The 15131-nt window shown below is 39.1% G+C and overlaps 1 protein-coding gene across 1 annotated transcript in view; it reads left to right on the top strand.

The window, feature by feature from the left end:
* The window catches only part of crm (cramped chromatin regulator), a 121925-nt gene that overhangs the window by 29782 nt on the left and 77012 nt on the right, over positions 1–15131 (top strand). Inside the window, exons 7-8 of the mRNA XM_067091378.1 lie at positions 5447–5643; positions 10353–10466. Of these exons, the coding sequence (XP_066947479.1) occupies positions 5447–5643; positions 10353–10466 (311 nt within the window). The remainder of the gene's footprint in view (positions 1–5446; positions 5644–10352; positions 10467–15131) is intronic.

Here is a 15131-nt window from a genome sequence, read left to right as displayed (position 1 = left end):
AACATCTCCTGTCACTAATTCACATGACAGGTGTAAGCGCATATAGGAGTTACCTCTTCTCCTCCTATACCCTTCAAAATAACAGAATCTCCTGTAAGATTCTCCTCCAACTGGGGGTGAGCACCACGGACTACCACACTATGGTTGCTCCCTGTATCACGTAACACCTTGACTGGTACCTGCACACTTCCTCCTGGAGTTGTCAGCATACCCTCATAGATATATGGCTTAAAAGCCTCCACACTGCTCAGCCACTCACTGCTTGAAGTTACATTTCCACTGGTAGCTAAACATTCAGCTTGTTTAGTCTCAGTCTTCACTGGAGCTTGACTCCTCCCCACATTGTTCTTTGTAGTCTGTTTCACCTGGTCATTTCTTACTACTTGACCAACTGGTTTGGACTGCCAGTGTGTCTGATGACACTCCCGACTGAAGTGTCCTGCTCTTCCACACTTGTAGCAGACAACATTAGGCTTCTGTAATTGCCTTGCAACATTATTATATTAGGATTTTACATTAGCTTGCTGAGGGATATTACCCTGAAATGACTTGGTATTACCACTTGTAGGATTCCCATTAAATCTGCTCCTGAAATTTGGATGAGACCTAAAACCTGTGCGTTGATTCTGGTACTTGACATTATAGCTCCTTCTGCTGCTTATAATGTTGTAGTCCTCACTGAGTGTAGCAGCTTTGTCAAGTTTATTCACCTCTCTCTCTCTCAGATAGGCTCTTATGTGTCCAGGAATTCCCCTAAGATATTGTTCAAGAACAACTAATTCTTCAAGATCTTCCAATGTTTTAACTTTAGCAGCCTCCAACCATCGTTTAAAAACATCTTCTCACTTTGTACGCATAATCCAAGAAAGTTATCTGGTCATCCTTTCTCAAAGATCTGAATCTTTCATTATAATATTCAGTGGTCATCTGGTAAACTTGTAGCACATTGTGTTTAAGTACCTTGTACTCTTTACACTGATCAGCTGATAAGGCTAAATAGGCACTTCGTCCTTTACCAATGAGAACACTCTGCAACAAGACTGACCATTTATCCTCTGGCCATCCCATTCCTGCAGCCACTTTTTCAAAGTGATCAAAAACCTCTGGAGCTTCTTCTGTAAACTTTGGAATTAACTTCTGCACTCTTACTACATCAAATACAGGGTCTGAATCACCTTGAGTAGGATTAGAAGGTGTTACGGGCAATTCAGCTGTAGCTTTCAACCTTTCCATCTCTCTCTTGTGTCTAGCTATTTCTCTTTCTTCTTCTGCTATTTTTCTTAATTCTTCAGCAGCTTTCTCTTCTTCTCTTTCTTTTCTTTCTCGTTTTTCTCTGTCTTCTTTCTCTCTTTCAGCCTGCATTTTTTCTCTTTCAGCCTGCATCTTCAGCTTAATCAAATTTGCTTCTGCTTCTAGACGTCTAAGCTCTGCTTCTGCATCACTTTTCTCTTTCTTTTGCCCATGTTTATCTATAAGTTCTGCCTCAGCTGCGTTCAACAATTCTTGAGCATCTCCGAGCTCCTCATCTATTTTACCAGAGTCTATCAATGCTTGGATTGCAATGAATTTTATTTGTGCCTTTACCATGTTGGCAGACACCTGACCACCACATGCTACTGCTATCTCACTCCACTGTGCTTTAGTCAGAGTGATTTCAGATAACTCTTGGATGGAGGGGTTTGCTAAAAACTCCTGTCGTCGAATAGAGCCATTTTTTCAGTTACTGAATTAACAATTCAATATGACAACAATTCAATACAATAAATTGCAAAAACAATTATATGGTCACTCTTCCAAAATGCAAAGAACAATTATTATATGGTCACTCTTCTCACAAAATAAAAGAACTATATGGTCACTCTCCTCATAAAATATGTCCCTAACACCACCAGTATACACCAGAGTGATATTTGTGATCTGTTTTCCTAGGGTCTTGGGCACCACTTATATATGGGGGGAAATGTCCAGTGTCTGTTCTTCAAATCAAACCTGATATCTAAGTGCTTGTCCCAGAGTCTAAGGCACCATTTATATATGGGGGAAATGGTCCAGTCTAGTGCACCATTTATATATGGTGACCCCGGAGTGTCCAGTGTCTGTTCTTTAAATCAAACTTGGTATCTAAGTGCTTAATATTTGATTACCAAACTTACCAATTATTCAACAATTATAGTTACCTCACAAAAGCCAGACACCTGAACCCTCATCACACATAAAAGACGACTGATTTCTCTAAAGGCAACAGTGATCCCTTATAAAACTTATCAATCATGAAAGAAAGCAGATAAAGTTCGTTAAACAGGTGTGAGGTAAAATCTAAGGGCATCACTCCATTAACATTATAAAGTTCAAGTATTTCTATTTATTTCATTTCCTGGTTCGAGCTCACTTCAATTACTTGAAGGAAAACATCTCACTTACCACTCTATCCCTAATTCAAATCAAAATTACTGGTGGGTCAATGAATGAAACTCTGATATAATATTTTAAATACAAAAATTTATTTCTAAATTCAAAGATTATACATGACATTTAACAGTCTCAGGGAAATTATTATTATTTGAAAAATTGGATTAAATCTGAATTAATCATCAGTCAAAATTAAATCAGAAATTAATTTATTAATTCATAAAATTATTCAAGAAAGATTTAAATTGTTAAATAACAAAACTTGATTGAAAGGAAATATACTGTAAGTAAATTAATTCCCACGTATTAAACAAAATAAGGCAAATAAATCAATCATATAAAAATGTGGATACAAAAGACACAGAAATATACTCTGCAAAAGATTAAATATCCAAAAATGTAAAGCAAAAATTAAGGCAATACCAAACACATCACATATATGTATAAAAGAAAAATTCTTCAAAAGATAAAGCATGAAACATATAACACGAAAAAATATTAAAAAGTGAAAAGGTATCTTTACATATAACCACTCTAAATATTTTTCTTAGTGCACTAGAAACCCACAATTATATATGTTTACAATACCTTGGTACCAAATGCTTCGTGTCTTTAACCAGGCGCCAATACACACACACTTAATAAAATACACTGTTCAGATAACTCAGACACATTTACTAAGGAATTAAACAGTTAAAGAATATGAGTGACCATCGTCTACCAAAATATCAATTACATTAAAACGGGACATTCGTAATCCCGAGAGCGAGCGCGAGCGAGCGAGCGAGAGAGAGAGAGAGAGAGAGAGAGAGACGCGGAGCGGAAAAACGCAGCTCCTTTCCACAACGCTTTTTGGTCTCTGAGTGTCGACTCCTCTGTATGGGCGTCTATCTACGTGGTAGGTCTAACCACAGTGTTTTGATCGAGTCCCAATGGAATGCATTACTTAAGCAGTTTTGAAAATACACGAACAACGACTGCCCTGTCCCTTCCCTCTCTACACATCTACCGTGCTCTCTCAACGCCACGCACACCGTCCCTTCTCACAAACTACACAGAGTGCAATCATTTTACCTACGCTAACTCTTTTACGGTATGCGTGTATCTGAACACAAAATCATACAGTATACACAACACACAAATACACACGGGAGATTATTATATTATGAGAACCACAGCATAAGAATAATATATATATATATATATATATATATATATATATATATATATATATATATATATATATATATATATCTATCTATATATATATATCTATATATATATATATATCTATATATATATATATATATATATATATATATATATATCTATATATATATATATATCTATATCTATATCTATATATCTATATATATATATATATATATATATATATATATATATATATATATATATATATATATATATATATATATATATCTATATATATATATATATATATATATATATATATATATATATATATATATATATATATATATATATATATATATATATATATATCTATATATATATATATATATATATATATATATATATATATATATATATATATATATCTATATATCTATATATCTATATATATATATATATATATATATATATATATATATATATATATATATATATATATATATATATATATATATATATATATATATATATATATATATATATATATATATATATATATATATATATATATATATATATATATATATATATATATATATATATCAATTGTAAAACAATCAATAGAACAAACAAACTGTCACAACATGCACTCACAATCCCTTCTGGAAATTTTTTCCTCTTTTACTACAGTTCCATTTTCTAAAAAAAAAAAAAAACACTGGTTAAGGTTAGCACTCATACATATCTTTTATTATCACTCATACTGTACCTATGTATATCACATAGATTACATATTTCTATTATCTAATAAAAAAAACTATCATTTATTGTAAAGGTTTGCTGTCAGGCATCAGCAGACAACAGACATCAGCTGACGACAACAAACATGAGAAACACATTACAAAACTTTATTTATGACACTGTCCGAGCTTCACTCTTATATAACACAATCTACAAAACTTTATTTATGACACTGTCCGAGCTTGTCACTCTTACATAACACAATCTTTATTCTCCATGTCATTATTGATAACTAAAAAATAAGAGTATCTTGTGCATTTCTAATATAATATCACAGAATTTACATATATATTGCGATAATCACTCGGGACCACAGCCATGCCTGAACTTGAAAATGTAAACAAATATGAGATTTCTGGATAATATGGCTGAAAGGCAAGCTATCATCTGATTGGCTTTCTTGGAAAAAGAAGGGAGATGGTCAGCCAATAAAAAGTAACCATCTCCTGATATGGGTTGAGTTTATTTAAACGCGTAATTTGAAAGTGACTATATATTGCCACATGGAGTAAGCAGTAAAAGCCAGTATACAGCCTCACTGGTTAAAAGGGTTAATATTTGCAAATTAGTACACATATGTTTACATGTACCATAAAAATTCTCTCATCTCAGTAAGAGAGAGAGAGAGAGAGAGAGAGAGAGAGAGAATGATTATTTTTATTATTTAATGTTATTTAATTTACACATAAAAGCTTGAAAACCTATAAATTACATAAAAAGTTAAACATAAACACTTTATTAGGGTTTTTCAGCATTCGCAAATGTTCGCATGTCTGTGAAAAATTAGTTAGGTTCCAATGAAAAGTTTGTGTGTCTGTAAATTCACGCAACTCAAATTGCGCAAGTTCAGTTTATTGTTATTGTGTTGTCATCTTTTGGCATTGTATCTGTGATTTTGGACATGTATATTTTGGTCATGAGGGTTTTAGATAGGTTTTTATTTTACTTTATATCCAAAGAATTTTTTATTAGTATATTTGTTAGGTTTTTATTGTACTTTATATCAGAAAAATTTTATATCAGTAAATATGTTATACAAGTCTTGTCTTTTCATATTTTTCCTCATTGTCTTCTGTTGCAGAACATAGAGAGCAAGGTGAGGTGCGAGTGCCACAAAGTATAGTTGTTGAAATACTGCCACGAAGTGTGGAAGCATGGTGCCGTGTGCAAGGGCTAGCACATAATCCACGTGTTCGTGTCACCACTTCCCCTCAGAAACCCTTGTCTACTGTGCTGTCTCATCTTCAGGAAAAATGGCGGAATGCAAACTTGAAACTTGTATCCTTTGAAACTAACCTGTAAAGAATTTCTTAATTAATTTATATGTGAACATGTTGGTAATTTATAGGTGGGCCCTGTAGCGGGGGTTGTGCCGTCAGGTCACCTCACTCAGTGCAATTCAGGCATTACTTAGGTTCTTTGCAGCTTCCTTCAACCCCTAGCTGCAAACCCTTTCATTCCTTTTACTATATCTCTGTTCATATTCTCTTTTTTCCATCCTACTCTCTGCCCTCTTTTTACAATTGTTTCAACGTAATTTTCAGCACTGAATAACCTCATAGGTCCCAGTGATTATATGTTAGTTTTATAAGTTAGTCATTATTTTATTTTTATTTTCTGCTTTAGTGAAATGGTATGGGCGTTACAAAATGTATAAAAAGCACGTTTAATTTTTTTAAGACATTTTTATAGCAAAGCATTCTTTATGTTTAAAAAGTATCTGTTCTTGTTGTGACGTCATAGGAAGTGATGGATGGAAATGGCGCGAGGAAAAAAAAATGTAAACAAATGCGGGTGGGAATGTTGAACAAATGGTGGCAAGGTAGAGAGAGCTCTCTGAAGGTTAGGTTGGTAAAGATGGGTTGTAAGTCTGTTTTGTGGTCTTTGTTGTTGAAAGCTGGATTGTATATTGAAAGAAGAACAATGTGAACAGGTGGGTGGATCGCATAATTGAATAATTTTTGGACGGGTTAGGCTATGAAAAATTTTCAAGTGGTAGCAGAGCGTGATTGTTTAAAAATGGACGGATTTGATGGTAAACTTTGGGAGGTGAAGTGGAGAAGAGACTGTCCGAGATTTAGCGGGACACAGGGTAATTATAAAAGATGGAGAGGACAAGTCAAAGATTGGCTTGTGGTGTGTGGAGAAGTGAAATATCTGGGGATAGAGATAAGAATGAGCTTAAAAGGGAAAGCTTTAGAAGCAACAGAAGGAGTAGATAGAGATGAACTTAAGGATAAAGAGGGTTCAAAGATAATCCTATCCAAACTAGATGAAGTGTATCTAAAAGATACGTTAATGGAAAATTACAGTAAAATGAAAAACTGTTTTAAAATAGAAAGAGAATCCAGTGAAAAGATGAGAGATTTTATAATTAGGTATGAAAAGGCAGAGTCAGAGAGTAGTAGAGCGCTAGGGAAAAGCATGCTTGAAGGGGAAGCAAAAAGTTTTCATGTACTAGAACAATCGAATCTCACAGAAGATCAAAAACAAATGGTATTAGCTGCTTGTGGTCAAGAAAAGTTGGAATATAAAACAGTGTCACAAATAGTGAAGAGAATATGTGAGGGATTAGGGAATAAAGAGGAGGAGGAATGGTTGGGATTAGAAGGTTGTGCAAATTTTGGGAAAGGATGGGAAAACCAAAGATATCGGGGAAAGGTGAAACGAGGTAGAGGTGGAAGAAATCCTTTAAATAGAGAAGGGAAAGTAACACTGTGTGCAATATGCAAATCGGAATGGCATTGGGCCAGAGGTTGTCCTCAGAATTTTTAAAATAAGAAGAAATCAGAAACTGGACAAGGAGAAGAAAAAGTTTATATAGGAGAGGACCTGCTCAGGTAGTGGGAGTATCAGGTAAAACAGTAGTGGTTAAACATGGGATTCTGTAAGAGAAGTAGCAAGAATACATGTTACTAGGATTCAAAGACTATCACCAGAAAAAGGGAAGATACCTAAAATAGACAAAACACACACACTGAAGAATGAATCCCTTGCATCAAAGGAAGGGAATATAAATGGGCTGGAAGGAAAGGAGATGATAATTGGCTGGAGAAGGAATGCAGATATAGAAGACACTAAGGAAAGGTATTTGGCAGAGGAAACACTGGAAGATGAAGGAGAAAATGAGGTAACAGAAGATGAGTTACTAGAAGAGATACCCAAATTCAGAAAGAGAAATAGAGTTAGAGCTATAAACAAAAATACAGGACAAGTAGAAGAGTGGACTATATTGAGTCTTGCAGGAAAAAGATCAAGCAAATCTTGGGCTGATTCATACAATGTAGAAGACTCACAGTCAGGTGACAAGGGATGGGTTAACTTAAGAGATCATAGTCATGTAGAAAAAATTGAAGATGAAGAAGAGGTTTTGCTAGGATTCGAAAATAGCAGTGTAATTGAAGCTAAAGAAAAAGAACTGCAAAGTTGGAGAGAAAACAAAGTATATGAGGAGGTAAATGACATTGGACAAAAAGCTATATCTACAAGATGGATAGTAACTGAAAAGGTAAAAGGGTGGGAAAAGGATATGTAAAGCAAGATTGGTAGCTAGAGGTTTTGAAGAAGAAATGGCTGAATGGGAAAAAGATGCTCCTAGATGCAATGCCAAAATTCAAAAATTTTGTTTGACAGTGATAAAACTGAAAGATTGGAATTGTTATATGTTAGATGTAAAAACTGCGTATCTACAAGGTGGTGAAATACAACTAGAGGTATATTTAAAACCACCTAGTGAAGATGGTTGGAGTGGATTATGGAAATTGAAGAAAACTGTATATGGGCTCAAGGATGCAGCAAAGGCATGGTATTGTAAGGTGGTAAAAGTGGCGAGAGGAGTAGATTAGAAACCCACTATATTCTTTTGGAGGAAAGACAATAAATTAAATGGTATTTTATGTTCACATTTAGATGATTTTTGCTATGAAGGAAGTGAAGGATTTTTAAAAGAAACAATTGGGAAATTGAAAGGGAAATTGCAAGTAGGAGAACAAGAAAGTAAAAGTTTTAAGTATATAGGAGTAATAATAGAGCATAAGGAAAATGGAATTTGTCTTAATCAGTGGCAGTATATCAATTTTATAAGAGAACCAGAAGCTAGAAGATTCACAGGTAATTGAGTATTAGGACAAAAGAAGTTAACAGAATATAAATCAGTGGTAGGACAGTTGAATTGGGTATTGCTACACACCATGCCAGAAATATATGATGTTAGTGAATTAGGTAAAGCTTTTAAAGAAGGAACGACTCAAGATATGAGAAAGCTGATTAAAATAGTGAGAAAAACTAAGAGCATAATGGGAGAAGTGATAATAAGTGAGTTAGAAGAAGAAAAGATTTATTGGGAAGCCTATGCATATGCTTCATTCGGGAATATTGAAGATGGTCATACTCTATTAGGTTATGTGACATCATTGACAGATGGTAAGAGGAGAAGTCCTGTATGGTGGAAATCCAGAAAATCCAGACGAGTAGCAAAGTCGTCCATTGAAGCAGAAGCTCTGGGGGAGGCCATAGAAGGATTGATATATTTCAAACATTTGTTGGAAGAGATAGTAGGAGGGAGAAAATTAGAAGCACTGGTGAAAACTGGTAGTACAGTAAAACCCTAATGACTGCAAAAAATCAAGTACTGGAGTAAGTAGTAAGAGATTAAAAACTGATATTGCAGCAATAAGAGAAACAATAGAATCTGGAGAAATAAGTGAGGTGAGATGGACAAAAGGAAAGCATCAAATAGCTGATGTGTTGAGCAAAGCTGGAGGTTGAAGGGAAAGTATTAGAAATTACGTAGAGGGTAAAGAGTTGGAGAATAATGGAGATTAGAGGGGATTAGGATAAGAAGAGGCTGGAGGGGAGGGAGAAGGAGATAAATGTGATTATATGTTAGTTTTATAAGTTAGTCATTATTTTATTTTTGTTTTCTGCATTAGTGAAATGGTATGGGCATTACAAAATGTATAAAAAGCACATGTTTAATTTTATAAGATGCTTTTATAGCAAAGCATTCTTTATGTTTAAAAAGTATCTGTTCTTGTTGTGACTTCATAGGACGGAAATGGTGGGAGGAAAAAAAAATGTAAACAAATGCGGGTGGGAGTGTTGAGGAAATGGTGGCAAGGTAGAGAGAGCTCTCTGAAGGTTAGGTTGGTAAAGATGGGTTATAAGTCTGTTTTGTGGTCTTTGTTGTTGAAAGCTGGATTGTATAGTGAAAGAAGAACAACATGAACAGGTGAGTGGGTTGAATAATTGAATAATTTTTGGACGGGTTAGGCTAGGAGAAACTTTCACCCAGTGGCCTAAATTTTAATTCAGTTCAGTTTTTAGGTGGGATTGTGAATTTGATTTTTTCAATAATGTAGATTTGTATCACTGTCTTTTATTGGTTGAAAGATGGTTAGTGTGTTATATATTTTTGCCATTGATGGTAGTGGTTTATATTTAAAAATCGGATCTAAGTGTTATCAGTTTAGAATATTTTGCTTTTTGATTAGGTTATTCTGCTTAATATTTGCTTGTAACACTTGACATGAGAAGAAATGTAATTATGGTCTGTTTGTCTTGATTTCAAATGCCTTTGAAATTAGAATGTATATTTGTAATATGTAGTGCTGTAGAGCATTACATTGTAGTTGAGAAAGGGTAATTTTTTTATTGGTTTCAATATGAAGTTACAAGAAATGGTTAAGTGGACATTAAAAAATTGGGGAAGTGGCCACTGTAGGTAGGAAGATTTGGAATTGGGATTTATTGCAAAGCATTTTATGGAGTGAAAAGTTATTATAATTAGAGATATCAGTAGGGATATGAGGAGGAAAATATGGTAGTAAATGAAACGGCAGTTGTTACTAAAGTTTCTCCCTTAATTATGTAAAGATTTGAGACTGCAGTGTGAGTGTGGATACCTTCATCATCTTTAAATGAAGGTGTTTATAATGATGCTTGGAGTAGGTTGCTTTTTCAGTTGATGATCCTTGACTTATGTTCAGCGAGAAACACTTGTATCAAGAGTAAATTTCCCACTAGAAATAGAACCTGTGAAGGAACCAGTTCTGAAGCTGTTGCCTCCTGCAGGTTGTTGTATCAAGCCCCTCAGCATACAGGTAATTATATTGGTGCCTTCAACTTTTCCATTTTGCATGCCACGTGGTTATGTTGAACCATGACACCTCTGTGGATAAGAGTATTTTTATTACGAAACAAAGTTAAATTTGTTTACAGTAAACCCCCTGTTTTTGTACATGCAACTTACCCGTCAGATATATACTTAGCTATAGTCTCCGACGTTCCCGACAGAATTTCAAAACTCGCGGCACACGCACAGGTAGGTCAGGTGATCAACCATACCCGCCGCTGGGTGGCGGGAATAGGAACCATTCCCGTTTTCTAATCAGATTTTCTCTGTCGCTGGTTCCGGCAACATCTGTTGTTGGTTCCTCCTGCTTTGATTTTCGTTTTTCTCGCTTGCTGAGGATCTGTTTGGCCTGATTTTGGTGACGTATTGGATCTTTGGTTTGGCTTATGCTATTGTGGACTGTTTTTTGGATTTGCTTTTGGATTGTTCATTAAGATGTCTGACGTTAATGTTTCGCCTGTGTTCCGTGTGTGTGCTAGGCAAGAATGTAAGGTGAGGTTGCCGAAAGCTTCGGTAGACCCTCACACTGTATGTATGAGGTGTAGGGGGAATGATTGTTCTTCGGACAATAGGTGCAAGGAGTGTGAGAAATTGTCTGATCAAGAATGGAAGGTTTTGTCTTCTTATCTGAAGAAGCTTGAAAAGGATAGAGTTAGGAAGGCTTCCTCCAGAAGCTCGAGTAGGTCTCGCTCTGCTGAGCACGATTTAGAGATTAACCCAGTAGACTCTCCTAATCCTTTGGTTTCAGCCCCTTCTCCCTTCATCGAACCTGTGGATTCGTCCTCTGAAATGGCTGCGATGAAAGCGGAACTTCTTCAGATGAAATCGCAACTGCGTGCGATGAAGGAAGGTAAGAGTGACAGTGATATGTGCAGTGTCCCCAGTGTAGTGGAGGGGCGTCTGATCGGCTCCGCATTGCTCCTAGGCCTAGACCTCTTCCAAACTCCCAGGCCCAGTGGAGGAGGAATGTCGAAAGCCGCAGGGAGGATGAGAGCATCCCCAACGATCAGGTGTCCCTTCGGCAGATCCTGTTGTTGCGTCCCCAGGCTGCCTTGGATCGCCATAGAAAAGGCATCCTGAAAAAGTGTTTCTCGTTGTCTGACGCGTCTTCTCCGAGACGTGGTTGGAGTTCGGCTGAGGAGTCGCGCCTCTGAAGAGATCTTGGAAGGCTCCTAGAGTAGAGCTTTGGACTCGAGCCCTGAGCGCTTCCCGGAGGATTCTCCTATTGTCAGGAAGAGAGCTCGAGATCCCCTCCTCCTCTCCAGCAGGGGTGAAGGATTCGACGAAGAAGATTTTGATCGGCCTCCAGGAGCAGTTATCGGCGCTTGTTGGATCTCTTGCTAAGGACTCCTCTTCTCGTAGGAAGGATGACTTTCTTCCTGTCAAGAGTTCCAGGAAGCTCTCGTCTTCAACTCGTCGCTCTTCTCCTGCCAAGCTTCCTTCTTCTAGCAAGTTTTCTTCGTCTCGTAGACGCTCTTCGCCGAACAGGCGCCAGTCTCCCAGCAGGCGCACTTCTTCCAGGCGCTCGTCATCGGAGAGAAGCGCCTCTCCTTCCAGGCGCACTTCGCCTCACTGTACTTCTCCTTTGGGCAGGCGCTCGTCGTCTTCCAAGCTCCCTCCTTCCGGCAGACGCCGCTCTCCTACCAAGCGCCCTCGTTTTAGGGCCTCCCCTCCTGGAAGGCTCTCATCAGTGGACAGGACCCCCTCTCCTGTCAGGCGCCTGTCCGGGGTCAGGCGCCATTCTCCTGGTAGGCGCTCTTCGTTGGACAGGAGTGCTTCTCCTTCCAGGCTCGCTTCGCCTGATAGGCGCTCTTCTTCTCTTAAGCCTTCCTCTCCGCCTGCTGCTTTGGAGGAAGTTTCAGAAGAGGATTCTCCTAAGGACGCTGGAGTTTCGGATTACAAACGGTTGGCTTCGGTTCTAATTCAGGAGTTTGGAGATTCTCTTTGTCATGCTGCCCCTCCTTCTCCGGGATCTTTGTGGGACAGCACCAAGTCAACTAGACCCTCTTCGTTCGTCAAGATGCGCCCTACGATTTCGATGAGGAAGGCCTTTAAAGGAGTCGGGGAGTGGATGCAATCTAAGAAGGATGCAAGCAAGACGGTTTTCTCTTTCCCTCCTTTGAAACTTTTGGGAAAATCAGGAATGTGGTATGAGACCAAGGAGCCTATGGGGTTGGGGCTCCCCACATCAGCTGACGAGATTTTCTCTAATCTGGTTGACTCCTCCAGGAGACTTTCCCTTTCTTCAGCGAAGGCGACTTGGGGAATGAGTGAAATGGACCATCTCCTCAAGGGTCTTTTTAGAGTTGTGGAGGTCTTCAACTTTATGGATTGGTCTCTTGGAGCTTTGGCCAACAGGACTCGGGATCCCGAATTCCTGTGTATGGATGACTTCGTGAGTGTTTTGTCTTGCTTGGACAAAGCAGTGAGGGACGGTTCCGCTGGAAGTTGCTGCCTTATTCGAGCTGCTATTCTGAAGAAGAGGTCAGTATTCAGCTCTTTCCTCACGAAGTCTGTGTCTCCTCTTCAGAGATCCTCTCTTCTGTTTGCTCCATTTTCTCCTCACCTTTTCCTCAAAATTTGGTGAAGGAGATTTCTCTTCGTTATCTGAAAAGGCGACACAGGACCTTTTGGCCCAGTCATCGAAGAGGGTCAGACCTGCCGTCCCTTTCGCCAAGAAGGAGAAGGCTCCCTTTCAGGAGCCCTTTTCGAGGTGGTCCTTCGTCCAGATCCTCCTTCAGGAGCAAAAGACCAGAGAGAAGAGGAAGGTCTTCCTCTCGTCCTATCAGAAGGACCAAATGAAGAACGAGTACTCCAGACGACAGTGGGTGCCAGACTGCTACACCGGCCGAGGTCTGGGCACAGAGAGGGGCGGACGACTGGTCCCTCTCCATTTTAAGAAGAGGCTACCTTATCCCCTTCAGGGAAAGTCCTCCTTAACATCAACTCCCAGGAGTTATCCGCCAGCTACAGGGATCCCATCAAGAACCAGGCTCTTTTTCTAGCAGTGGAACAAATGTTAGAAAAGGAAGCAATAGAACCGTTCAAGACCTCCATTCCCCGGGTTTTACAACCGTCTTTTTCTGGTTCCAAAATCCTCGGGGTTGGAGACCGGTTCTGGATGTAGCGCCCTGAATTTCTTCGTAATCAAGACGAAATTCAAAATGGAGACTACCTCTTCGGTTCTTGCAGCTCTTCGTCCAGGGATTGGATGGTCTCCTGGACCTGCAGGACGCTTACTTCCACATTCCCATTCATCCCTCACAAGAAAGTTCCTGAGGTTCGTGATTCGGGGAAAAGTTTTTCAATTCAGGTCCCTGTGCTTCGGTCTTTCGACGGCCCCACAAGTGTTCACGGGCATCTTAAGGAATGTGGCACGCTGGCTTCACTTAGAGGGAGTGAGGATATCAATGTATCTCGACGATTGGCTGATTCGAGCTCAATCAAAGGACAGTTGTCTGGAGTACTTGTCGATCACCCTAAATATGACACAGTCCCTTGGACTATTAGTAAACCTACAGAAATCCCAGGTTGTTCCGCAGCAGAGCATTGTTTACCTGGGGATTCTGATGGATTCTCGGGATTTTCTAGCCTTTCCATCCCAAGAGAGAATAGATCGCTGCATAGAAAAGGTGACAGTTTTTCTAAGGAGAAAACATTGTTCAAGAGGGAGTGGATGAGTCTGCTGGGGACCATTTCCTCGCTGGAACAGTTCGTCTCCTTGGGAAAACTTCATCTGAGACCTCTTCAGTTTTACCTAAAGGAGAGATGGGACCAGAAGTCTCAGGACTTAGCAACTTTGTTCCAAATTTCGGACAAGATAAAAGAGGATCTCAACTGGTGGTTAGACCTCGAAAATTATGCAAAGGACTGTCTCTTCAGTTACCGAGCCCTACCCTAGTGTTGTTCTCAGACGCCCTCGGAGTCGGGATGGGGGCAACACTAGGGTCGAGAGAAGTGTCAGGCACCTGGGAGGGAGACCAGGTGAACTGGCACATCAACAAGAAAGAGCTATCAGCAGTACATTTGGCTCTCATCAAGTTCGAGTTCCTTGTCTCAGGACAAGTAGTCCAAGTGAACTCAGACAACACTACTGCCCTGGCTTATATAAGAAAACAGGGAGGAACACACTCCTTCTCCCTTTACGAAACGGCAAAAACGTTGCTGTTATGGGCTCAGGAGAGGAGGATCAGACTCCTCACCAGATTTGTACAGGGAGAGAGGAATGTGAGGGCCGACCTTCTCAGCAGGAAGGATCAGGTCCTTCCCACAGAGTGGACTCTCCATTCAGAAGTCTGCGAAAGACTGTGGAACCTGTGGGGAAGGCCGAATATCGACCTATTTGCAACCCACTGGAATGCAAGGCTAGAAAACTACTGCTCTCCGATATCGGACCCGAGAGCGGTTGCAATAGACAGTCTTCTCCTAGATTGGACAGGATTAGACGGGTATGCTTTTCCCCCATTCAAGATCCTGGGAGAAGTGGTAAGAAAGTTTGCGTGCGTCGGAAGGCGCGAGACTGACCCTGGTAGCTCCGTTTGGCCAGCTCAAGATTGGTTCACAGAGGTACTGGAATGGATAGTAGATTTTCCAAGATCGCTTCCACACAGGAACGATCTTCTCAAACAGCCCC

The sequence above is a fragment of the Macrobrachium rosenbergii genome, chromosome 48 (genome assembly GCF_040412425.1).
Source record: "Macrobrachium rosenbergii isolate ZJJX-2024 chromosome 48, ASM4041242v1, whole genome shotgun sequence".
NCBI lineage: Eukaryota > Metazoa > Arthropoda > Malacostraca > Decapoda > Palaemonidae > Macrobrachium > Macrobrachium rosenbergii.
The sequence above is the reverse complement of the archived record's forward strand: the minus strand, read 5'-3'. Positions and strand labels throughout refer to the sequence as shown.